Source organism: Diabrotica virgifera, chromosome 4 (assembly GCF_917563875.1).
Source record: "Diabrotica virgifera virgifera chromosome 4, PGI_DIABVI_V3a".
Taxonomy (NCBI): Eukaryota; Metazoa; Arthropoda; class Insecta; order Coleoptera; family Chrysomelidae; genus Diabrotica; species Diabrotica virgifera.
The window spans coordinates 111,635,540-111,661,512 of record NC_065446.1 but is presented as its reverse complement, the minus strand read 5'-3'; the positions used below and the strand labels follow the sequence as shown (position 1 = coordinate 111,661,512).

General features: G+C 34.8%; 2 protein-coding genes across 2 annotated transcripts; both read left to right on the top strand.

Moving 5' to 3' along the window:
* The first annotated feature begins 4,072 nt into the window (after positions 1–4,072).
* On the top strand, positions 4,073–25,743 carry LOC114335346 (serine protease snake-like). The gene is made up of 3 exons (XM_050649585.1): positions 4,073–4,224; positions 22,391–22,790; positions 25,424–25,743. The coding sequence occupies exons 2-3, from the start codon at positions 22,485–22,487 to the stop codon at positions 25,613–25,615; spliced, it is 498 nt and encodes a 165-aa protein (XP_050505542.1). The 5' UTR covers positions 4,073–4,224; positions 22,391–22,484; the 3' UTR covers positions 25,616–25,743.
* LOC126883884 (uncharacterized) lies at positions 4,232–10,767 on the top strand. The gene is made up of 2 exons (XM_050649584.1): positions 4,232–7,785; positions 9,947–10,767. Exons 1-2 carry the CDS (start codon positions 7,429–7,431, stop codon positions 10,253–10,255), a joined length of 666 nt encoding a protein of 221 aa, XP_050505541.1. The 5' UTR covers positions 4,232–7,428; the 3' UTR covers positions 10,256–10,767.
* Positions 25,744–25,973: the final 230 nt, after the last annotated feature.

Here is a 25,973-nt window from a genome sequence, read left to right as displayed (position 1 = left end):
TTTATACTAAAATTCGACCGATATTAAAAAATTGAAATAAAAAAGTCGGTATCAAAAAAATTCAGCATTCAATATTGAAAAAAAAAATCGAAAGAAAGTGTTAATAAATATAGACCATATTTTGTTAAAAAACTATCATGAAAATCTCCTACTAATGAAAATCTCCTGAAATATCATGAAAATCTCCTATACATAAAGAAAATTTCAGCTTGCAATTGCTGAGTACCTAATTAATATTAAGTCTGGACGTCCATTAAAATATTTACATAAAAACTACTAATGAGAAAAACCTACAATAGCTAAATAGTTAATCTAAATTTTTGTTACTAGCTAAATAGAAGTTCAGTTTCTTCACGCGGATAGTCACTTTTACGTCACAAAAATAATCTCTATTTCTTTAATTGAAATACAGTCTACATGACCTCATTCGAATAAAATAAGTATATCTATATTATAGAAATTTAAAGTTATTTTATATATTATACTAATAATTATGTTACTTGAAGCCATACAAAGTATTCTTCTTAAATAGTACTTTTTACTGTAGGTACTGTAACTTTCTGTACTGTAGGTACAAAATTCTCTTCAATTATTCTATTTTTCCAGATCTTTTGACATTAATCTTCTTCAAATTATCCTTAATACTTGTCTTTCTTCTAAGATAACTTTCTAAGTCTTAATTTTCCATATTCTTTTGTCTTTTTCCTCAAATGGGATTTTCTTTTCCTTTAATATAACTCCGTTACTTCCTTGTATTTATATAACTTGTTTTGTTTCTATTTTTATTCTTATATCAGTTCATCATCATTTCTAAACTAACTTTCTTTTCGTCACAAAATCATTGTATAAAAATAATTTACTCTCTCACGAGGAAATTCGTTCACTCAATAAAAATTCCATATGCCATTATGGTAGTAGTTATGGGCTCTCTCACGAGGACGAATTTTATTAGTCCTATGTACGTGGTATAATCATACTTCTTGTATATAAAAAAATATTTCTTTTCCGTAGTCATTTTTAATTTTTTCCTTTTTCTTTGTCTTGTCATATTTATCATAAGTAAAATCTTTGCATTTACGTGCATTTCTCAACAAAAATTTCCATTGATTGAGATATTTCCTTCTCCAATATAAGTCCTTTATGCTGGATTTTCCAATTTCTCCAACATCTTAAAATATTTTCTTTTACCTTTCCTTATAAACATATTGTTCGAACACTAATATCTTATATTTTCAGGTTAATTTTATTTATCATAATAACTTTCTTCGTAAAAATTTGTCGTTTAGCGAATTCCTATGTAGTTCATTCGTTTCAATTTTCAATGTCAAACACGTCATATCATCATAATATTATACTCGAAGTACTTAGTTTAAAAATAGTAAATACTGTTATAAACAAATAACTTCCTTATGCAAAAAGTGCAGAAAAAGCAGAAATACATCAATCAAAATAAACTTATTTACGTACTCGTATGGTTAAAAATAATTCTTTTAATATATATTTCTTCGATATAATATATACGAATTGTTATATTTCTATTAAAATAAAACTATCGATTAAGATTATCTATATATGATATGTATTTCTCAAAAAAAAATCTTCTAAATTAGTGAAATACTTTTAAAACTTAACCCTTAAACGCCCAACCTTTTTTAGGTTCCATGTACGCCCAAGGGTGGGTAAAAAATGTCCACCTGGAACATAGCCAATATATTTATTGAGAGTTATTGAAAATGGATTATACTTAAGAATCTTATGCTTAATAAACACAGCATCTTCTAAAATATTAATATAAACAATTTACAAACCCCACAGCAAAATTAAAATGTACATCAGAATTAACATACCAGTAAACGCCAGTAATTCAGATTTGTCGATTCTCTCCACATTCTTCCTTTCAACCCCCTCATTGGCGGATAATCATGTAGATTATGTAATTATAAGTCGATAATGATACGGATTATCTTCCTACCAACGAGAAATTATATAAAAACCTTTAGTAGCAAGTTTTACCAAGGGTGTACTTTTTATGCCCACCCATATTTAACTCAAGATGCTACTTTTATTGTCAAAAATATCGGTAAAACCAAATTAACATTCGATAAAGGGCTGTCTTTTTAACAATAAATAATTTTTTTTAAATTTTTAAACACGTAATAAATATGTCACAAGGGAATACGCATTAGGTGGACATTTTTTACCCACCCTTGGGCGTTTAAGGGTTAATAATATACGAAAAAAAATTTTTACCTAATTTAATTATATTTAAGTGAAAATTAATAATTCTAGTTCTTCTTAAATGGTTATATTTATACTATATTAATAAAAAAAAAATCATATCTGTGAGGCTGTATATGCAATTTAAAAAAATAGCTAAAAAGTTACTCACGATTACACATCTGTCCACTAGGTATTGTCCATTTCTTTCCATTTTTGTCCTCTTGACGTTTGGGCGTGGCCCCATGTCTCCAAACCTTCGTCCATGTCGACGTCTACCATTTGGACTCCCTTATCGTTGGCCTCTCCAGCTCCATATAGTCCGTCCCATTCCATCTATCGATACCAATTAATATGAGGATTGGTACTTTACCCCAAGTTCTCTTCGTTTCCTCCAGTTTTTTGCCATCTTTGTTCCTGTTTTCTACTGCCTCAGAAGTCCCGTCCGTCTCTCAGGTCGCCATATGGTGGTATCTGTATATTGAACTGCTCTGGTGATGGGGTTGACTATCAGGAAGGCACTATGTGCTCATAACTACTTTATTTGGTTAAACTAATACCATATAAATGTATTCAGTTGATAGGTGACATTATTCTGCTCTAACGGCAGCAACCTCCCAAACCTAACTAACTAATTCGACTGGCCCACTGATCTCAAATATGATCGTGTTCCCTTATTTATCAAATACTTCGTTTTGTAAATATGTTTGTATATATTCTCGTTAGTGTGTCAAAATGAATAATCGACCTTGTTTATCTAAGCAAAACGTGGACTTTAGCTAAGGTGTTCTACTTTGCAATTATTATAACAAATATGCGTAATATTTATTGTTTTATAAATAAATATCTAACGAATACTTTAGTTAATTTAAGGATTTCTAAAAGATCTAAATAATGGGATAAATCCCATTATAACTGGTCTTTAATGTGTACTGGATAATCAACCTTTACCGCATATACTCCTATGATTCTTAGTCTGTGCCCATAATATATACTCATGTTAAGTTTTATTATTCGCTCGTTTACCGCTTCCCACGATGTGATCCGTTTTCGAAATGTCTTGTGTACCATAATAGATACACCTTTACATGCTCTTTGTTCCTTAGGGACCCCTCTATAGAAGTGATCGTTACTGCCTATATTTTCCGTTCCTTGGCTCTTTTTCTTGGTTTCTGTTAGTACCGCGAGGTCAACTTTTTGGTGTTTTAGTTCACTGAGCACTTCCGTTTGCTTTGTTGAGATTTCCTGAATGTTCCTTGTTCCAAATTTCAGTGTCCGTTTTCTTGCCGAGTTCGTTTCCGTATTTCCATCCTTGTGCGGGACGATTTGGGTTTTTTAACATTTTTTTTTTTTACTTTAAAATGTGATATTTCGATAGTAAATTTAACCTAGAACAAATTTCCTGTAGTCGTGTTTGTACCAAAAGTGCATAGAACTCACCCTAATGCACCCTGTGCCTAAGGACTAATTCACCCCTTTCTCAAAAACGCACCTATTTAAATGGTAGCACTCCGCGGTTTTTTTTAAACTTAAAGGCCCATTGACCATATGAGACAATAAAACCCCGTTAACGTTGTAGTTGCTTTTAGCTCTCTTATTTTTAACTTAATCAATAGCCTAATTGAGGAGATAACATGCAAACAGCCTTAAGTCACATAAAAATCAAAGTTGAGTTAGATGTGAAAATGCATTGTTCTGTAGTAGCCAAAGTGGTTTATTCTATCTGATTCATGCAAAAAAAATTCTTTCCAATTGTAAAAGCATGTTAAAAATCACTTTTACATGCAACATAACTTATTTCCACTATAAACCTCCTCAATTATCTATTTATATAATATTGTTTAACTGCTTTTAGTGTGCAAGGTATACAGTAGGTATACTCACGAAAGGGATCCCTTTATGACTGCTTTTGGAGAATATCGTGAGCATTTCGACTGCGAAATATACAATAATGAGCTTCTTCGTACTTTCAGTACGGTTGCAAGGATAAAAGAATTTCCTCATATGGTAAGTATTTTTAAAAAATTGTGCAAAGCTTTCTTCTTTAGCCTTAAGTAATCCAACTTTGGATATAGGCCTCCCCCAAATCATTCCTGTGTTTTCTATTTTACGTCACTTGCTTCCAGTTGTGTCTTCCAATCTTTTTAATCTCATCAGCCCATCTCATTTGTGACCTTCCTCTGCTTCTCTTTCCTAACCATGATCTCAATTTTGTGATTCCATCTTTTATTCTTCAGTCGTGAAATGTGTCCTGCGAAGCTACATTTTAATTTGGCAGTATGTTTTCCTGCGCCTTTTGTTTTGGTTTTGCTTCTAATCCATTTATTTTTTTTGCCTATAAGCCTCACCCTGAGCATTGATCTTTCCATCACTCTTTGTGCCTTTATTATTTTATTAATGTTGGCCTTGGTGAGTGTCCATGTCTGTAAACCGTACGTAACTATAGGGAGGATACACTAACCGTAAACTCTGGTTTTCAACTATTGTTCTATTTTATTGTTTTTCAAGATCCAACTCAATTTTCCAAATCCTACCCACGCTAACCTTATTCTTCTGGTAATTTCGGCAGTTTGAGTTTCTTTGTTAACTGTCATTATCTGTTCCAGTTAGATATATTCGCTTATTCTTTCTAAATGTATGTCGTTTAACGTTATTTTTGTAATGTTCGGTGTATTCGTCACTATTTTTGATTTTTTTCTAAGTTTATCTTAAGACCGACTTTTTCCGAAGCTTGAAATAGTTGCGTCATCATGGTCCATAATTCTTCGAAACTTGTAGCGAATATTACAATGTCGTATCGGTTAATGTCTTTGCACACGTCTTCTAGTCCCAATGTGTAAAGCGTTGGTGAAATAACGTCTCTATGACAAACTTCTCTGTTGATTGTTATAGCTTTGGTTTTCTCATCTATTTGTATTTTCATTGTAGCTTTCTTGAATATATTATATATAAGCATTCTCTATCTATCCTACAGTTGTTTATAGCTCTCTCTATCGCCCAAAGTTCTATGGAGTCGAATGCCTTTTCATAATCAATGAAGCCAATGTATAAGTTCAAGTGATATTCATTGACTTTCTCTATTAGCGTTCTGACAGCAAGAAGATGATCCACTGTACTCTAACCCTTTGGAATCCTGCCTGCTCTACTGGTTGATAACTATTAAGCTTCGACGACAACCTATTAGGTAGTTATTGCTCTCATAAACAGTTTTTAGATTTGACATAGCAGGGAGATTGGCCTATAGTTTTTCAGAACTTCCTTGTCTCCTTTTTTGAAGAGAATTATTGTCAAACTTTCTTTCCAATCATCTGGGACTTCTCCTTTATTAAGACATTCTTTGAAAAGATTTTTCAATTCTTCGAGAATAATTTCACTACCCTTCTTCAACATTTCGGCATGCAATTTATCCAGGCCCGGAGTCTTATTGTTCTTTAATTGTGCCAAAGCTATTTTCATTTATTTTCAAAGATCCTATATTATGCATAGTTTCGAAGGATTCTATAGTGTAAAGTATACGATTTGATAGCAGACTATGGCTGGGAATACCAAGAAAATTAGTGGAGCTAACTCAAATATGCGTAAAAGTCATATGCACAGGAAAGAATAGGAAACAGAACGTCGATACAATTTAATATACCATCAGAACTTAGACAAGAAGATTCCTTGTCACCGTTAGTATTCAATTCGGCCTTTATTTACCAGAATATGCAATAAGTAACAGTCATCCGAGCTAACAAGGGTATTTGCGAATCAAGGATCAAAACTATTATTGGCCTTTGCTGATGATCTAGATTTAGATGCAGTCGCTCATTCTACAAGATATATAGGAGAGGTGTTTTCAGAACTTGAAGAAGACACAGGTAGTCTGAGCTTTCAAATAAATTACATTCTCGTAACCAAAAATCCAAGACCAAGACTTGACCGAGTACGCCACGATAGGCTAAGAGACATTCTTGAAAGAAAGACATAGATAATAAAGATCTGCGAATAATTCGCAACTTATACTGGAATCAAAAAGCTAACATCAAAATGGAAAATGAGATATCAAAAGCAATAGAAATACGTAGAGGAGTACGACAGGGATGCATTTTGTCACCATTGCTATTTAATGTATATAGTTAAAGCATCTGCCAGGGAGCCCTTTTGCAAGCAAATGAAGGAATCGTAATCAATGGAGAGGTTGTAAATAATATTCGATACGCTGACGACACTGTACTAGTTGCAAGAACAGTAGAAGAATTACAACGATTACTTTCAAACATAAATATTGCTTGCAACAATTATGGCATAAACATTAATATCAAATAAACCAAGTATGTATATGGTCTTCAGTAAAATCATGACAAAACCAGCACATATTAGTATAAACGGCATTCAAATTGAAAAAGTATCAAGTTACAAATACTTGGGAACTTTAATAAACGAAACTGGAGACCAAAACAATGAAATAAAAAGACGTATCGAAATTGCCAGGGCCACCTTCATAAAGATGAGAAAATTCTTCTGAAACAGAGATATAAGCATCCCTCTACGATTAAGAATGCTAAGAGGCTACGTATTTAACACGCTATTATACGGTATAGAGCAGCGTTTCTCAACCTTTTACCCTTTGCGACCCAATCTTCCATAATTATTTTCACCGCGCCACCCCCCCCCCCTCGTTTAATAATTTTGACAAAAAACAGTAAAATCTTACTTTTTAGTATTGAGTGCTCTTTATGATTATAACTCCTATTCAAGTTCATGTGTATTTTATTTTTTTATTTTGTCAGAATGTTGTTTTGCTTTGATTTTAGTAAATTAGTTAATGATGTTGGTATATTTTTTTATGTGCTCACGCCCCACCATTAAGGCGGGTTGACATTAATAGTGAATAACGAACGTTGCTCATGCTTACGCAATTCACCCTTGCAACACGACTAGTGTAAACGGATTTTCGTGCAGCACGATTGTCTAACAAATGGTCTACGCCACGCCACGATAGACAAAAACGGGTTGACATTACTAGTGAATCACGAACGTAGCTCACGTTTACGTAGTTCACCTTTGCAACACGACTAGTGTAAACAGATTTTCGTGCAGCACGAATGTCTCACGAATGCTCCACGCCACGCCACGATAGATATTGAACATGTTAAATATTTCACGCTCTAAAGACAGTCGTAGACAGTTTGTATTGGAGTAAGTAGGTACGTGCACTTTACCTAAAAAATGAACGTCTCGTTAAGAATGAATGAACGGGAGACCGTTAGATTTGTGGAATTGTATGAAAGTGAGCCTGTACTCTGGAATGTAACTGACCCAAGGTATAACAAAAAAGACGCACGAACCGCAGCCCTAGAAAGAATTGTTGCTCAGCTAGAAATAGAAAATTTTACATCAAAACATGTACTAGAGAAGTTTAAAAACTTACGGAGTTCGTATTTGCAAGAATTGAAGAAAATTAAGAATAGCACCAAGTCCGGCTGTTCCGCTGATGATGTTTATGTGCCAAAAGTGGTTTGGTTTCCGATAATGCACAGATTTCTAATGCCACACGTAAAATCAAGGAAAACTCATTCTAATTTGGTAAGTAATTTTTATTATAATCATATTGTAATTATACATTTGGATTAGGTTGGAATAAATTTATTTTCTTAAGAATGGGTGATTTTAGACAGAAATAAAAAATTAGGTCCGATTTTTATTTTTAAATTATGATTTTTTGACGTAGATTTATTTATCCAGTGATAAATCTCACTGATTATCTAAATTGATTTATTTATTTACAATAATTAATTTGGTTAAATCCAGAACTGTCAAACAGTAAAACGTTAAGTTGGTCTATCTTTCCACATGATAAATAATGTGTCATTGGATAAATGAGTCTACACTTCGATTACAATTCAAAGCGCCTCTAAGTTCGCGGGTTCAAATCCCAATACAAGTTTTTATTTTATATTTTTTTTTTATACATTTTATGATTGTAAGTGTATTTGTCATATAATTTTTTTTTCAGAAAATACGAATTTAGTTAAAATTTTTGCCAACAATTATCGTTCAGAAATCATTTTTTCTTTGTGGCATTTTGCAATGTGTTTGTGTGCGTTTTATTCTTTTACCTTTTTAATTTCTGGTATTGTTTTAATAAAAAATTTTGGAAAGTAGTAAGTATTAAAATTAGTTTAATATTTAAATAAAATATAAATAAACTGTTTGAAGTGCATTATATCAATTTCGTTTAAATCATATATGTAATAGAAGTATAACTTCTTACGTGCATACAAAGTACACACACATTCTTTTTTTTTATTAAATTAACTGACACAAAAAGAAGAATATAAGCAATTTATTTAATTCAAGATACATTTTACTCCTGTTAGAAAACAGGTAAAAATAGTTATTTCACACATAAACATTGTTTTTCGCTTCAATTCAATGTTCAAACTGTTAAGAGACAAGTGGGTGGCAGCTTTAACATTAAATGTAAGCAAAAAACAATATTTATTTGTCAAATAAACATTTCTTTCTATTTTCTGACAGCACTAAAATGTGTTTTGAATTAAATACATTATTCTTTTTGTCTCAATTAATTTAATTCAAAAAAATTTGTTTTGACACCCTGTATAAATAAATATTTTAACGTTTATATTACTGAATAGAGAATTAAATAACCTTTCAAATTTCATTACGCCCAGATGGATGACGTTACTAGTATGATATATACGCCAAAAGATTATAACTTAAAAACAAAAATCGACATGTTTCGGGATTTTTCTTCAAAATTAGCCATTCTCGAGAAATGAATTTATTCCAACCTAAAGGTCCTCACTGTATGTATCAAAAAAATATTTTTTATTATTATTGTTGTATCATTCGCCACTGCCACGGTACAGCGCCTTTGTCATTAAAATACTTGCAGTAGTCGTCTCGTTTTTTTGATGTAGCTCTAGTGGGATTTTTATCACCTGTTATAATATGTGAGATATGTAAAAGACCGTCACTTTTAACATTTCTCCAGGTTCCCAGTTCTCTTTGATGGTCTACATTTTCAAAATCAATAAGACCAAAGGTACATAGGCAGTGCCTGTTTTACGCAACCAGTTATGTAAGGCGCAACATGCCAATACGACTTTGTCAACTTTTTCAGGACTTAACGCGATTGGTTTCTCAAAGATGCGAAATTTGCTAACTAAAATTCCAAACGCGTTTTCGGAAATTCGCCGTGCCCTAGACAACCTGTAATTAAAGACTTTTTCTTCGAATGTTAAGTTTCTTCTGCTGTATGGCTTCAAAAGAAAGGTCTTTAATGGATACGCATCATCGCCGACTACTATTCCATTTGACAGAATATTAAGACTATGATTCTCAATAGAACGAAGCAAAGAACTATTTTCCCAAACACCGCCATCTGAAGCTCTTCCCTTTGGTCCTACATCTATGTATGAAAAACAGTAATCATGGTCAACTAATGCCAATAATATGACACTATTAGTCTTTTTGTAATTGAAATAATCGGAAGCACAGTTAGGTGGTGCCTTGATAACTATGTGTTTTCCATCAATCGCCCCTATGCAGTTGGGAAAGTTCCACTTCATTCTAAAACCGCATTCAATGTCTTGCCATTGTTTTGTTGTGTTAGGTACCTAAACAAAAAATGTATTTTTAATATTAATAAGAACTTTTTAAATCATAAAGTCAAAACAAAAATTATCTAACTAATTGACGTAATGTTTATTTTAACTTTCAGAATGATACGCAGTCACAAGACCATCAGGATCAGGAAATACATGTCATGGACACAGAGACACAGGATACTGCATATATACATACTCAAGATATAAATACCCAAGACGAACAGGCTACCGAGACGCAAGATATTCTTAACCAGGAACAAGTAAGTCTGAGAAAGGAAGAACAATCGGACAACTGGCCGAATAACCCTTCAGCATCAACATTTAAAAGAAATACAGGAGCAACAGCCGTTTCTCATCAGTCTTCTCAGTGTACAAGTAGTGGTAAAAAGAGGAAAGTTGTACACACTTTGGCAAATAGTTAGTGCACAATTACATGATTCCAACATTCGTGTGGCTCTACAAAAATTAGAAGATATATCTCGTGCAGCTCAAACGAGTTTGGCCAACCAAAACCGTGAAGATCATTTGGATCAATTTGGAAAATATCTCGTGTCGTTGTTAAGAAGCGTGCCTAGGGCCAAAAGCTTCTTACTGCAGCAAAATATGATTACACAAGTAATGGCAGAAATTTTGCTGGACCCAGAGACATCTACAACGGTCCATCAGAGACGCCTTCCCCAGGCTTAATGGAAGCAAATATGCTGGACCCAGAGACACCTACAAGTGCATCACCAGAGATACCTACAACTGTAACACTAGAGGCTTCAGGCTACTATAACCGCGACCACTGTCAACAGTTGTCAGACGGCACTGATGTTCAAACTAATATCATATTAACTAACCTTTAATTTTTTTCGGTCTTTCAAAAAATTTAAATGTAAGTTTAAAAGTTTAAGTTTATTTTTAGAAATGTATATTTTTTTAATAAAGCAGTTCCTATATCCTGATATTTTCACTTACCTCTATAAATTGTTGAAGGGTGATATATATGCTCTCGAGAACATCCTGTAGAAATTTACTTATTGTTGATTTTGGAACTTTAAATAAAAATTCCAAACTTTTAAGACTGTCGCCTGTGGCTAAATAACGAAGAGTTATTTCAAGTTTCATTTTAGCTGGTATAGATTCTCTGAGATGTGTATCACGTTTTTGTATTCGGTGAGATATACGTTGTAACAGATAACCGTAATGATCCTCAGACATTCTTAATAAATTTTTAAAATCCTCTGAATATGTTACACGTAGACTGTTTTGAATTAATACTGAAGCTCCAGTAATGTTTCTATCCAAAATCCATTTCCTGGTCCACCATCTTCTATTCTTTCTTACTTTCTTCTTTTTCTCATTAAAAATATGATTTTTAACTATTTCCGTGGCTATTATTTCGCAGGTTGCAATAGCAGCCTCTAACACACATAATGACGCCATGTTCACTAACAAATAAAACTCTCGTGCCAATGCCAAATGTAAACACAATAACGTTTCTCGTGTGAACCACGTTCGTTATTCACTAGTAATGTCAACCCCCTTTCGTTTCTCACGAAACGTATTGCACAGAAGCGTAGAATACGCTTGTTTTTTAGTGTGAACCACGTTCGTTATTCACTAGTAATGTCAACCCGCCTTTACTAAAAGCGCGCCCCCCTAGGGGGGCGCGCCCCACAGGTTGAGAATCGCTGGTGTAGAGGCATGTACTCTCAAACAGTACAACATAAAAAATACTGAAAGTTTTCTAGATGTGGTGCTACCGTCGAATGCTGAAGATAAGTTGGGTTGAAAGAATCACAAACCTTGAAGTACTTAATACGAAGGATAGGAGGAGACCCAGAAATTTTGTCAACGATAAAACGAAGAAATCTCGAGTATTTGGGTCACCTGATGAGAGGTCATAAATACGCATTACTTCAAAATATAATGCAAGGAAAAATAGAAGGAAAACGGAATCCAGACCGTAGAAGAATGTCATGGTTGCGGAATTTGAGAAAGTGGTTTAGCGGCACCACTAATGAACTTTTAAGGTCAGCTGTAAATATGGTCAGGGTAGCCTTGATGATTTCCAATCTCCGATAGGAGTGGCACAAGAAGAAGAATCACAGATGACAACCACATAGAAAAAAAAGTCTTAGCTTAGAATATAGCATTATACACCCCTCCCTATCATCATTATTAAGATCTAAGCTGCTAAAAAAAATCTAAATTAAGACTTTACATGTCAATTATTCGCCCTGTTGTTACATGTGAAAGTGAAACATGGACTCTACATTAGCGGGAAATAAATAGCTGCTGGTGTTTGAAAGGAAGGGTTTAAGAATGATATTTGGCCCTCAAAGAAATGGATAAACAGGAGAGTGAAAAGTGGAATAATGCTGAATTGGTGAGTTAGACATATAAAAGCTAACCCTATAAGATGGGCAGGTTATGTGGTAATATCAGAGGAAGACAGAATGTTAAAGGGAATATTTTTTGATAGACTGCTGACTAGACGGTAGAATATCAGCAGGACGTCCCAAAAACATGGAAGGATGATGTTCCATTTTCCATTAAGCCAAGAATGGGCCTCATCGTAAAATTTTTTTTTTCGAAAACAGTGGATTTTCTGCAAGCTTAAAAAGAACCTATCGACTGAAACGGTGACGACTTGGAAGGTCGGTCGGGTTCATATTTTGCACTACCTAATAGGTCTAGATCCCGCGTATAAAAAAAAGTTGATTAATAGCAAGCTGAGAATTTGTTAAGGGTGTCTAGTCGGACAAATTTTGATATCTGGGAACACTGGACAGGAGCAGTTTTAATTGTCGAACAGGTTAAAAATTTGGAACGGCCAGACCACGAAAACGGCACATTTATTTTGTCCGACAGAGCAGACTTAAACTCTCCGAACAGAGATTAAACTATTAAACTCTCATGCAAAAATCAGACTGCTATTTATCACCAAATGGACGTTTTAATGAGTGCAACATGTAGAATATGTCAAATGACAGGAACTATGACAGGTGGTAGATAGCAGTCTGATTTTTGCATGAGAGTTTAATCTCTGTTCGGAGAGTTTAAGTCTGTTCTGTCGGACAAAATAAATGTGCCGTTTTCGTGGTCTGACCGTTCCAAATGTTTAACCTGTTCCACAATTAAAACTGCCCCTGTTCCAGTGTTCCCATATATCAAAGTTTATCCAACTAGACACCCTTAAGCTGTCAACAAATTTTCAGCTTGCTATTAATCAACTTTTTGGTATGCTTTTAAATCAAGATTCTTACGTATAATACACCAAGTTGTTGCATACGACAAACCAAGCTGTTGAGAACGGGAAAAATAGATTATTCATTATTTGCGCTTATACTATCCGCTACCGCCGCTATATTTTCTTCAATATGTACTGAATATGATCACATTTGGTCGCGTCTTATCCAGTAATAAAAACTACTGGGTGTCAAATTTATTGATGGTATAACGAATTGTACGTTCGATAGATTGATAATTTGGAACATAAGTTGCTCCAAGCGGATAAAACATCTCCAACCTTGTAGAACGCCCATTTGTATAATGCAGCTGAATAATTTCTAGACGCTGCCTGCGCGCTGTGCCGGGCTAAGTTTTACCATTTCATCATGAAAAGAAAGACCAACGTTAGGTAACACGATTCATGCATGATTTCCCATTAAATTCCCACAAAAAAAGTAACACTAAATGAATCGCCTATTCATCATAATCATCATTAATGGCGTTACAACTCTTCGTGAGTCTTTGTCGCGTTTACTATTTCCTTCCATATTTGTCGCTCCTGTGCCAGTAATTCTCACTGTCGCACTCCTATTTTCTCTAAATCTTCTTTGACTGCATCTTTCCACCTTTTTCTAGCCCGCCCTACAGACCTTCTTACATCTGGCCTTTCCCAGAACACATTGTTTATAAGGCGGTAGTCGTTACTGCGTATCACATGCCCTGCCCATCTGAGTATATTAGCCCTTATATATCTGACTAGATTTTCTTTTCACAATAGAGACTTCAGCTCGTTATTGTATCTGCTCCTCCATTCGTTTGTCACGCTGTCTCTGCAAGGGCCATATTATCATTCGAAGGATTTTACGTTTCCACACCAGCAATTTATTTACTTCTCTTTTTGTTAGTGTCCATGTTTCGCTTCCATACGCGACTGGTGGTCGTATTATGGTCTTATATATCTGGATTTTTGCACCTCGTAAAAGAAGTTTTGACTTCATTAGATGTTTCATTTCAAAGAAAAATCTGTTTCCTACCATTATTCGCGTTTCAATTTCTCACTCTAATTTGTTGTCATTTGTGATTGTTGCTCCTAGATATTAAAATTCTTTAACCACTTCGAAGCTTTGATCGTTTATAGTAATATTTTGCCTTATTCGCCGTCGTTCTTGTTTTGAGACTACCGTGTATTTTGTTTTGTATTCATTTATTTTTAGACCGATGTTTAATGCAGCTTCTTCAAAACTCGATAAAATATCCTTAATTTCTAATGTTGATTGTGCTACTGCGTCTACGTCATCGGCAAAGGCGAGTATGATTTTTCTCCCCGATCAGTTATGTCTGGTTTGATTTTTGGATAAATTTTTCGCATGACATATTCTAGGGCCAGGTTAAACAACAATGGGGAAAACGGATCTCCCTGTCTCCACTGTAGGCCAGTGAAACGAAATATGGCGATTGACTACCCCAGCTAATTAAAACAATATTCGCAAATATTACCTCAACTAATCAAGATAGCCATCGCTACACCCTTAGCTTAGCTCAGTCTCTCAAGGTGTGTTCGTCTTGTCCTAATCTTAGAAATGAACTATGAAAGTTTCGAATGGAATCAAAAGACAGTATTTTTAACTAATCATGTTTATTGTTCATAAAGATATAATAAAAATGTGACTTGTAAAATTTTGCAGAATTTACGCATAATTTACGCAGAAGGCATTTGATATTTTCCCCCTATTCTAACTTGTGCAAAGGAGTTACTTACACACATTTGTGTTACCGCTGCTAGTTTCTTGGGTACGCCGAGCTCGATCATTGCCTTCCATAATGTTGCACGATTAATTGAATCATAAGCCTGTTTGAAGTCTGTAAAAATCTGGTGAACGTCCTGATTATATTCCCAATACTTTTTAATCACCTATTACAATTCTTTAAACACAATATTCTGTAGAAAGCTGTTTCAGGTTAATTTAATGTATTACCTTGTTTTATTAATTTTAAGGTCCAAATTGGATATGGCACAGTTTCTGATAAAAAATGGCTATGTGCAGGGTCACTTATTAGTGAAAATTATATCCTGACAGCAGCAAAATGTGTAAACAATCCAATACAGTAAGTATTTTAGAATACTCATCATCATCAACCCGTACGCGTCCACTGCTGGACATAGGTCTCTCTTAGCTCTTTCCATCTTTTTCTGTTTTGTGCGGCTTGCATACCGTTACCAATAACATGCTTTAGATCGTCGGTCCTATGGCTGGTGGGCGTCTTCTGCTCCGTAGTGCTTCTTCTCTCGGCCTCCACTTGACAATACGTTTTGTCCATCGGTTGTCTCGTCTGACAATCTGGCGACGTCATCATCATCATCATCATCATTATCTTTGCCTTATGCCTGTGCGGGGTCGGCTTGCCTAATTGCATTTCTCCATACAATTCTATCTTGAGTCATATCAATAGTAATCCCCTTTACCAACATGTCTTGCCTAATCGTCTCCCGCCACGTCTTCTTTGGTTTTCCTCTCCTACTCCTTCCAGGAATCTGCACTTCAGCAATTCTTCGTATTGGGTGATTAGTGTCTCGATGTTGAACATGACCAAACCATCTCAACCTATGCTCTCTCATTTTGGCATCAATTGGTGCCACACCTAGACTTCCCCTAATATACTCATTTTTAATTTTATCCTTTTTTGTCACTCCACTCATCAATCTAAGCATTCTCATTTCCGCCACATGCATTCGTTGTTCCTCTTTATTTTTCACTGCCCAACATTCAGTTCCGTACATCATAGCCGGTCTTATGGCTGTTTTATAGAATTTTCCTTTCAACTTCATTGGAATTTTCCTATCATACAGCACACCACTCGCTTCCTTCCACTTCATCCATCCAGCCCTAATTCTGCTGCATGCATCTCCATATATTTCTCCATTACTCTGTAATACCGATCCCAGGTAGTTAAAACTATTGATTTTTACAATCAGTTCACCATCCAAAGATACCATGTTATTTTTAGTAACTCCATCTTTAAATGTACATTGCAAATACTCTGTCTTTGTCCTACTAAGTTTTAAACCTTTTTCCTCCAGAGCTTGTCTCCACTGTTACAGTTTTTGTTCTAAGTCTCTTTCACTATTTCCTACTAACACGACATCATCAGCATACATTAAGCACCATGGAAGGTTATCCTGTAGTTTCGCTGTTATCTGGTCCAAAACTAATGAGAATAAATACGGACTAAGCACCGAGCCCTGGTGCAATCCTACTTTCACATGAAATTTATCAGTCTCTCCCACACCTGTCCTAACACTAGTCGTTACTCCCTCATACATATCCCTCACAATCTTTACATATTCACCAGGGACTCCTTTCTTATTGAGTGCCCACCACAGAATCTCTCGAGGAACTCAATCATATGCTTTCTCAAGATCAATAAATACCATATGAGCGTTTGTTTCTTTACTCCTGTATTTTTCCATCAACTGCCTTATAATGAAAATTGCATCTGTTGTTGATCTCCCCTGCATAAAGCCAAACTGATTCTCGGATATTTCGGTCTCTTCACGTATCCGTCTATCAATTACTCTTTCCCATATTTTCATGGTGTGGTTAAGCAGTTTTATAGCCCTGTAGTTTGTACATTGTTTTATATCTCCCTTGTTTTTGTAGACAGGTACTAGTATACTGCTTCTCCGTGTTCTATATGGCGACGTGTTCTGCCCAATTCCACTTTAACGACGCGACTTTTTCGACAGCGGCTGTTGTTTTTGTAGTACGACGTATTTCTTCGTTTGTGACTAGATCTCTTAGGGAGACACTCAACATCTGGCGCTCCATAGCCCTCTGAGTTACGCGAATCTTGTTCACTACCTTTTGTGACTCTACACACTAGTCAATGATTTTCCTTTTCAAGCATATGGGTAAGTTCGATTTAAGTACATAGTTCAGTTTACCAAACGCTGCCCAGGCTAATCCCATGTGACGTGGGAGCTCGGACGTCTGATTATGTCTTTCCAACAGAATTTCATATCACAAGTACTTATAAGATGTAGTCAGCTCAATATCCATTCTATCAACAACAATATTACGATGAAAAAGATAAAAAAGATCAAGGCAGGTTTTGTTTATATTTGATCAGAGTTGGACCACCATCTCCATATAGCTATTTCAGCATCCTTATGCCTCATCGGTGAAGCTCAGAAGTCTCAACTCTCAACAATATTACGATTTAGCACCATATTAGTCATTATTTCTGCCTTGTTCTTTAGTCTGACCTTTAAGGAAGCCTGATATACTTTTTTTGTACAGCATTATTATTGCATCATATACGATCGGCTATAAGGACGATGTCATCTACGAATCTCAAATGACTGAGCTACTCTCTATTTATGTCGATACCATATTCGTTCAGATCTGCCTTATTAAAAGTGTGTTCTGAAAGAGTTGTGAATAGCTTTGGTGAGATGGTGTCTCCTTGCCGTACTCCTCGCTGTATGTAGAATTTTTTTGTTTGTTGTTCAGACGTTGCCTTTTGGTAGATAGTTTGTTAGATAACCACTTTATTGCCTTTCATTGCTCGTAAAACTATGGACTATATTCAAGACGTTGGCGTTAATTTGTTGCCGTGGCCGCCCCGTTCACCGGATTTAAATCCAATCGAACATGTATGAGATATCTATGATGGGACACTGTCCACTTTGCACCATCATCCACAGACTCTGGCACAGTTAATACATGACGTTCAAGTTGCTTGGAACGAGGTGCCACAAGCAGATATCGATCATCTCATTTTGTCAATACCCAGACATGTATAGGAGTATATTCAGCTACAGGGTCGAAAAACATATTAATATTTTTTTTCTTCCTCTTATCTCTAGGAGCCGTCTCCGCTTCGAAGGTTGGCAATCATCAGAGCGATTTTTACTTTTGAGAACGCGGCTCTAAATAATTCGTTGTTACTACATCCAAACCATTCCCTAAGGTTCTTCAACCACGAGTTACGTTTCCTTCCTATGGATTTTTTTCCCTGGATTTTTCCTTGCATAATGACCTGGAGTATTAGATATTTGTCTCCTCTCATCGCATGTCCCATATATCTCAGTTTTCTTCTCTTAACTGTTAGACGTACTTCTCATTCCTTATGCATTCGTCTTATTACATCTACGTAGGTTATTATATCTACTCATAAGATCTTCAGTATTTTTCGGTACTTCCACATCTCGAATGCCTCCAGTCTCCTCAAATCAATTTTCTTTAGTGTCTATGCTTCCATCCCGTAATATAATACGGTAGCACATAGCACCTTAACTGTCGTATTTTTAACTCAAGATTTAAGTCCCGAGAGCAGAGGAGCTTTTTCATTCTTGTAAATGTATTTCTGGCCTTCTGATTCGAATTTCTTGAGAGTTGACATTTTTTTAATTAATGGTTATGCCTAGGTATTTAAATTATCTTACTCTTTTAATAGGTTTTTTTTTGTTTTATGGCATAGACTTGGGTGTCAATTAGCCAGTCACTTTTTTGTTTTCTATTCATCATAAAGAAGGCAATGAGGTACTTAGAGTTCCATAGCAAACTCTTCCACAGCTCTCTACTCAGTTCAAAAGCTGCCTTTCAATAGGTTGATTCTGTACATATATCTCACGAACGTCGTGAGTTGTCTTTGTTATTTTCGTCTTGCTTATGTTGAGCTATAGTCCATATTCTTCACTTACCGCGGTCACCTTATTAAGCAGTATCTGTAGATCTTCATGTGATTTGGCTAAAAAGTGGTTAGCTGGTTAAAAATAACTGCATCATCAGCGTATCTCAGGTTATTTATGATCATGCCATTAATTCAAAAGCCTACGTTTATTTCATATATTGCCTTACTTTATATGTCTTCCGAAAATATGTTTAATAATATAATATTATTGGTGAATAATTTGTCAATAATTGGTGAAAGTATACACCCTTGTCGAACACTTCTTTGTATTTCTATTTCTTCTGATATTGTGTCTTCTAATTTCACTACTTCTTTTTGGCCATAGTATAAGTTTGAAATTATTCTTATATCTCTGAGGTTAAATTTTTTTTCTAATGCTTTAATCAGTGTCTAACCCTATCAAAAGCCTCATTATAGTGTACAAAACACACGTTACAGTTCTTGATTCATATCTAGGCATCTTTGTGAGAGGACGTTAAGTGCGAATAGTGCCTCCCTCGTTCCCAGGCCTTTACGGAATCCAAATTGTGAATCGCTAATGTATATATCTTCTTCTTCTTCTACGGCACTACAGCTCAAATTGAGCCTTGGCCTCCTTTATTTTTGGCGTCTACTCTTGCTTGTCTGTTGCTGCTGTTCCCCATACGCGGACTCCTGTCCTGACAATGTCTATATCTAGTTTCCTGCAAATTCTATTATGAATCACTTTTTACAGCATTTTCAGTGCGTGACTCATCAAACTTATTGTACAATAGTCAGAGCAACTATTGGAATTACTCTTTTTGGAAAGCCTAAAAACGTTGATACAAGCCATTCATTTGGTATTATTCCAGTTGTAGATGTGCAGTAGGTCCCTGTAAGTTGTATCCATATGAAAAACTTTTTTATTATTAATTTTATGAAAAAAAGTTATTCTTCATAAAAAGCTCTGCACGGTCGAAAAACTAAGATTTAATCATCAAATATCACATTTTTTTTAATATTATAGGAGGTATGCCAAAAAGTTTGAATTTCACTCAAGAGTAAAGTAGCTTTATTTTTCACAATATTGAAAATTGCTATAATGAACTATGTGAGAACAACATTTGAAGACGATAGGAATGTCATCATCACACAAAATAAAAATGACGATACCGGACCACCTATTCTCGAAGCGGAACTAGAAGCTGCTATAAACAACATTAAGGAGGGAAAAGCCGCAGGACCAGACGAGTTCTACTCAGAATTTTTGAAAATTATGGATAAAGACGAAGTAAAAGACTTACCTTGATCTTCAACAAACACACAATTCGGCTTCAGGGATGCATTGGGTACTCGAGAGGCACTTTTTGCAATACAAGTTCTCTTTCAAAGATGTAGAGACGTGAATTGTGATATATATGCGCGTTTTGTTGATTACCAGAAAGCGTTCGATAGAATAAAACATGACGAACTGATGAAAATATTAAATTCAATTGGTCTAGACAGCAGAGATCGCCATATAATAAACAATATCTATTACGAACAAACTGCAGCTGTTAGAGTAGGGGATCAGTTAACAGACGACACAAAGATAAAAAGAGGTATGCGACAGGGATGTATATTATCCCATTATTGTTTAATACATATTCAGAGCACATTATGAACCTAGCGCTAACGAACATAGACGAGGGAATACTTATAAACGGAGAACGATTGAACAACATAAGATACGCTGACGATACTGTAATTTTTGCAGACAGTCTTGAAGGTCTGCAGACAATTGTCTCCAGGGTGGCAGAAGTAAGTAGCAGGTTTGGGCTTGATTTTAACATAAAAAACAAATATATGGTTATAAGCAAAAATAGGATACCACCTGGTCAATTACTAGTTAACCAACAACCTATAACACAAATCACCAACTTTTGTTATTTGGGTGCAAACTTAAATGAACAGTTGGACCAATCGACGGAAATTAAGATAAGGATGGAGAAGGCAAGATCAGCTTTCGTCAAAATGAAAAAAATCTTTAACAGCTTGGATATAAAATTGGAAATAAAAGTTCGTTTACTAATATGCTACGTATTATTCGTTCTTTTATATGGCGTGGAGTCATGGACCTTAACTGAAGCATCATTGAAGAGACTCGAAGCATTTGAGATGTGGTGCTATAGACGCATGTTGAGGATTTCCTGGATAGACATAGTTACCAACGAAGAAGTTCTACATAGAATGGGTAAAGAGCTCGAACTAGTCGTAACCATGAAACGTCGCAAACTGGAATACCTGGGCCATATAATACGCAATGAACAACGATATGACCTACTTCGGACCATACGTCAAGGTAAAGTTCATGGGAAAAGAGGTCCAGGACGAAGAAGAATATCCTGGCTGCATAACCTGCGAAAATGGTTTAACTTAACCACTACCGGAATTTTCAGGGCAGCAGTCAACAAAGTGAGAATAGCCATGTTAGTGCCCAACATCCGTAACGGATAGGCATCATAAGAAGAAGAAGCTATAATGAAAAGTGGTTTGGAATTAAAAACTATATTCTATAATGCAATTACATCCTTCTAATTAAATTTTTTTTTTAATTATGGATAACTAACATTATTTTCAGTTATTCAGATAACCCTTTTATTATTAATTTTACGAAAAAAAGTGATTCTGAATAAAAAGTTCTGCATGGTCTAAAACCTAAAATACAACCATCTTATGTAAAATTTTATTAATTTTAAGTATATGAAATATGTCAAAAAATATGAATTTCGCTTTAGAGCCAAATACGCTTATTTTTCACAATATCGAAAATTGTTATTATGAAAAGTTATTTAGAATTAAAAACTATGTTTCAGTATGTAATTACATCCTTCTAATTGAAATATTCTGAACTATAAAGGTCTAAAAGTCTAAATACTTAGTACTTTTGATCTAAATTGATCTTTTTTGACATACCTCGTGCAAAATTGATAAAATTTGATATAAGATGGTTGTATTTTAGGTTTTAGACCATCCAGAACTTTTTATTAAGAATCACTTTTTTTCGTTAAATTAATAATAAAAGAGTTATCTGAATTGAAATAACTGAAAATAATGTTATAATAGTTATCCATAATTACTAAACAAAAAATTTTCAATTAAAAGGATGTAATTGCATACTAGAATATAGTTTTTAATTCCAAACAACTTTTCATAATAGCAATTTTCAATATTGTGAAAAATAAAGCTACTTTACTCTTGGGTGAAATTCAAACTTTTTGATATACCTCGTATACTATTCATAAAATGTGATATCTGATAGTTGAATCTTGGGTTTTGGACCATGCAGAACTTTTTATAAAGAATAAGTTTTTTTCGTAAAATTAATAATAAAAAAGTTTCCATATGGATAAAATTTACAGGGACATACTGTATATTATAACGTCGATTAACTCCACCAAAATATGGATCTTATCCTCCTTTATTAGTTTAAGAATTTCCGCTGGCAATTGATCTGAACCTGCAGCTTCTCGGTTCTTGAGCATGTTTAGTGCAATATGTTTTATTACCTACATGTTAATAAAACTTCTTGCCAAATGTAAATCTACCATGTCGCCAAAAAATTAAGTTCCAGAAATTATTCCTTGTGGGTGTAATACTTATAATGTCACTAAGTATACTTATTAAAATTTTATCATTTTTAGCGGAGATCCAAAATTTGTTGGAAAAAAAATAAATGAAATATATTGGCAAAACAGAGAAATCGCTGAAATAATATTACCCCCGAATTATCCAACGATGAAAAACCAAAGTCTGTTATTACTAAAGGTCAAAACCAAGTTCGATTTAAACGGTGTTTTACGTCCAGCTTGCCTTTACACCAAAGATGATGCTCCTCGGGGTAAACTCGTGTCAGCAGGTTGGAATATTACTGAAAATATTGAGGAAGGCGGTGCAAGTTTAAACAGAGTATATTTACAACCCTTACCGGAAGATAAATGCAACGATAACAACATTGCTAATTTTAATCTTCAAGGTGTTAACAAAAACGATTCGATCTGTACTAAGGCAGGTAGTAATGTTGGTGATGGAAATATTTGCAATGTAAGTAGTTTTTTGTTACTAAACTAAACCTTTATGTTTAAGGTTGCGTCAGAGCTTTATTTTAAAGAAAACTCTATTGGTATATAAGACAGTTAAACTGGAAATGTTGACTTATCTCTCTCTCTCTCTCTCTCTCTCTCTCTCTCTCTCTCTCTTTCTCTTGTCGTTTCCCCATTAGTGATGATCGTGATTTCTTCCAATATTTCTAACAATTTTTTTCCATTGGTCTCTATCTTCAGCTGCTCTAAGAGTTTCGCATAATGAGTTCCAGCTGAATTCTTAATTTGGTCGGACCATCTAGAGGGTGATCGTCCTCTTGATCATCTATCCGGAACGTTTCCAGAAACAATTAATCTCTCCAAACTATTGTCACTTCTGCGAACCACGTAACTGAAGAACTGCAGAATTCGTTGCAGACGTATTGTGGTTAGCCCCTTTTTTTAATCTCGAGTTCGTTTAGAATGAAAACATTTGTCCTATGAGCTGTCCAAGGTATGAGTAGCATTCTTCTCCAGCACCACATCTCAAAAAGGCATCAATTTTTGGCACTTGCGTTCGCAAAGAGTCCAAGTCCCTGTCCCGTATAGAAATATTGGGAATACAAGGGCATTCACCAGTCTCATCTTGATATTTTGAGAGATAAATCTGTCTTTCCAAACTTTAGTTAGGTGACTCATTGTATTTTTTGCCATACCAGTACGTCTCCTAACTTTTGCTTCACAGTTACCATCGTTAGTTATACTAGACCCGAGATATGCAAAGCTGTTTACTATCTAGTATTCCTGTAACATATTAGTTAGTTGAATAGTGTGGAATCTGTCGATCAGCATTATTCTTGTCTGAGCTTTATTGATTTTCAGACCAACTTTATTGATTTCGTTGCCCAACTCTTCGCATGAGATTTCTTGCTCATTTGCTGCTAAAAGTGTAGCGTCATCAGCAAATCTTAAATTGGAGATTTCCCTACCAGCTACTATTACTCCACCGGCCCATCCTTCTAAAGTCATCCTCATGACATGTTCACCATAAATGTCGAATAAATCAGGTGACAACACGCATCCTTGTCTAACACCTCTCTCGGTCTTGAATGGGTTTGAGAACTTCTGATCTAGTCGTACTGTTGCTATATTGGACTGATACAGAGTTTTAATACGTGTCATCAGGTGCATTGGTGTGCCCATTTCTATTAAAATGGACCACAGATTTATCCAGCTTACACAACAAAATGCCTTTTGGTAGTCAACGAAGCATATTATTATAGGTACTTGAAATTCTTTAGAGTTTTCAATGAGTGGTCTTAGGTTCAGGATTTGTTCCCGTGTACCATTACCCTTACAATCCCTACTTGTTCGTGAGGTATTTGTTAATTTAGATAGGTTTTTAATCTGATTTTGATGATGTGCAACAATATTTTACTAGGATGTGTTATTAGTGACCGTTGTTCAGTAGTTTTTACATCTGGTAGTAGTTCCTTTTTTGTGTTGCAGGACATAAATTGTGGTACACCAACCAGTTGGCCATTTTCCTGAATTCCAAACAGCGACACAGATTGAATGGATAATATGTAATCCTTTGTCACCTAGTAACTGTAGTTCACCTGGTATTAAATCAAGGCTTGGGGATTTATTTCTCTTTAGTGATTTAATTATACATCTTTGGCTTCAGCGAGTAAGAAAATAGGTTCTCTAGGGTAGTCAGAGTGTCACCGAGTTTCTGCTGATACCTCTTTATTTTTATATAGCTCGCCACAGTGGTTTCGCCATATTCCCAATATTGTGTCAGTATCGGTCTTTAGATTATCTTCCTTATCTATTACAGACTACGTTTGAGATTTAAATTCTCTGGTAAGGACTTTGATCCGCTGAAATAAATCTCTCGGTTCATTTCGACAGCCATGTTCCTCTTTCTCTCTGCATATTTGGGAGATGTAATCAGCTTTGTCTTTGCGGCACTGTTTTTTAATTTATTTCGATAATGCTCTGTATTCATTGTTTGTTCCGTATCTAGTTTTATGTTGTTTTCTGCGTTGAATCACATTCCACTTATTATCGGATATCTATGGCTTACCTTATCTCTGTTGACTTAAAAAATTATTGTTTTTTGTTCCTTTATGTTTATAGATAAAGATATATAAAAAAGTGCTAACTTTAAAAGATCGTAAGGCAACATTTTTTTTAATTTGAGTAAACATACCAACTTTTGAAAGTATTGTAATGGTTGCCGATGTGAATTGACCTGAATAATATGGAAAAAAGACTCTAGCAACAGTCTTCGGTTTCGTAAGGTTTAAATGATGTTATGTTGGTGCAACCTATTTCGGTGTTGACTTCACACCTAGGCCAGATACTAAAAAATAATAAGCATCAATATGCTCAACTAATAGTGACAGGAAAGATCGAGAGAAAAGGGAGGACTAAAAAGAAAAGACTATCGTGCCTAAAAAACATCCCATAATGTACAGTGTTAAATTTTGAACAGTGAGCAGAACAGCTGAAGACAGAGAAGAGCAATTGAAGTAGCCAGTCTCTATTGAGAAGAGGGCACTTTAAGAATAAGACGAATTTACTTTAACCATTTAATTACTATTTATCATTTTTTTAACCAAAACAATCTATAATATAAATATGTTTTAGGTGGATATTGGCGGATCCCTTCTTCAGTTTCATCCAATCTACAAAGACCTTAAATGCATGCACGATATAATAGGAGTCAAACTGGATGATACAGATTGTGAAAATGGCAAAAAAGGTATAAACGTATATGCCAAAGTGTATGATTATATCAAGTGGATTGAGGATACTGTGTGGCATAATGTTACTATATAAATCCTAAATAAGTGTTAAAGAATTTGCCGAAGATATTTTCCAACTACTTTTACCGAATATTTTTTATATATTATATCCTTTTTTTTTTAATAAATAAGTATAGAGTGTCAATAAAAAACTATGTGAAAGATGTGTATAAAAATCTGGACAGCTTGTATATTAGTGCACCCTAATATTTATGTGTAGACTTTGGCATTGGATCCGAGCATCACATGTAACACGGCTGCCATATCCTCTATTATTTCATACTATCACATTACATAAAGCTGCATTTAAAAAATAGTTTTGTACAGCAATTAAGTAAACTTTTTATGTTGTCATTTTGCACCAATTTTGAGAAAATGTGAAAACGTTGAAT

Excerpts from the sequence above, each read along its gene's own strand:
- LOC126883884 (XM_050649584.1), top strand. The coding sequence starts at position 7,429 with ATGAACGTCTCGTTAAGAATGAATGAACGGGAGACCGTTAGATTTGTG. Across the intron at positions 7,786-9,946 it reads GGAAAACTCATTCTAATTTG|AATGATACGCAGTCACAAGA; the intron begins GTAAGTAATTTT and ends TTTAACTTTCAG.
- LOC114335346 (XM_050649585.1), top strand. The coding sequence starts at position 22,485 with ATGAAAAACCAAAGTCTGTTATTACTAAAGGTCAAAACCAAGTTCGAT. Across the intron at positions 22,791-25,423 it reads GTGATGGAAATATTTGCAAT|GTGGATATTGGCGGATCCCT; the intron begins GTAAGTAGTTTT and ends AATATGTTTTAG.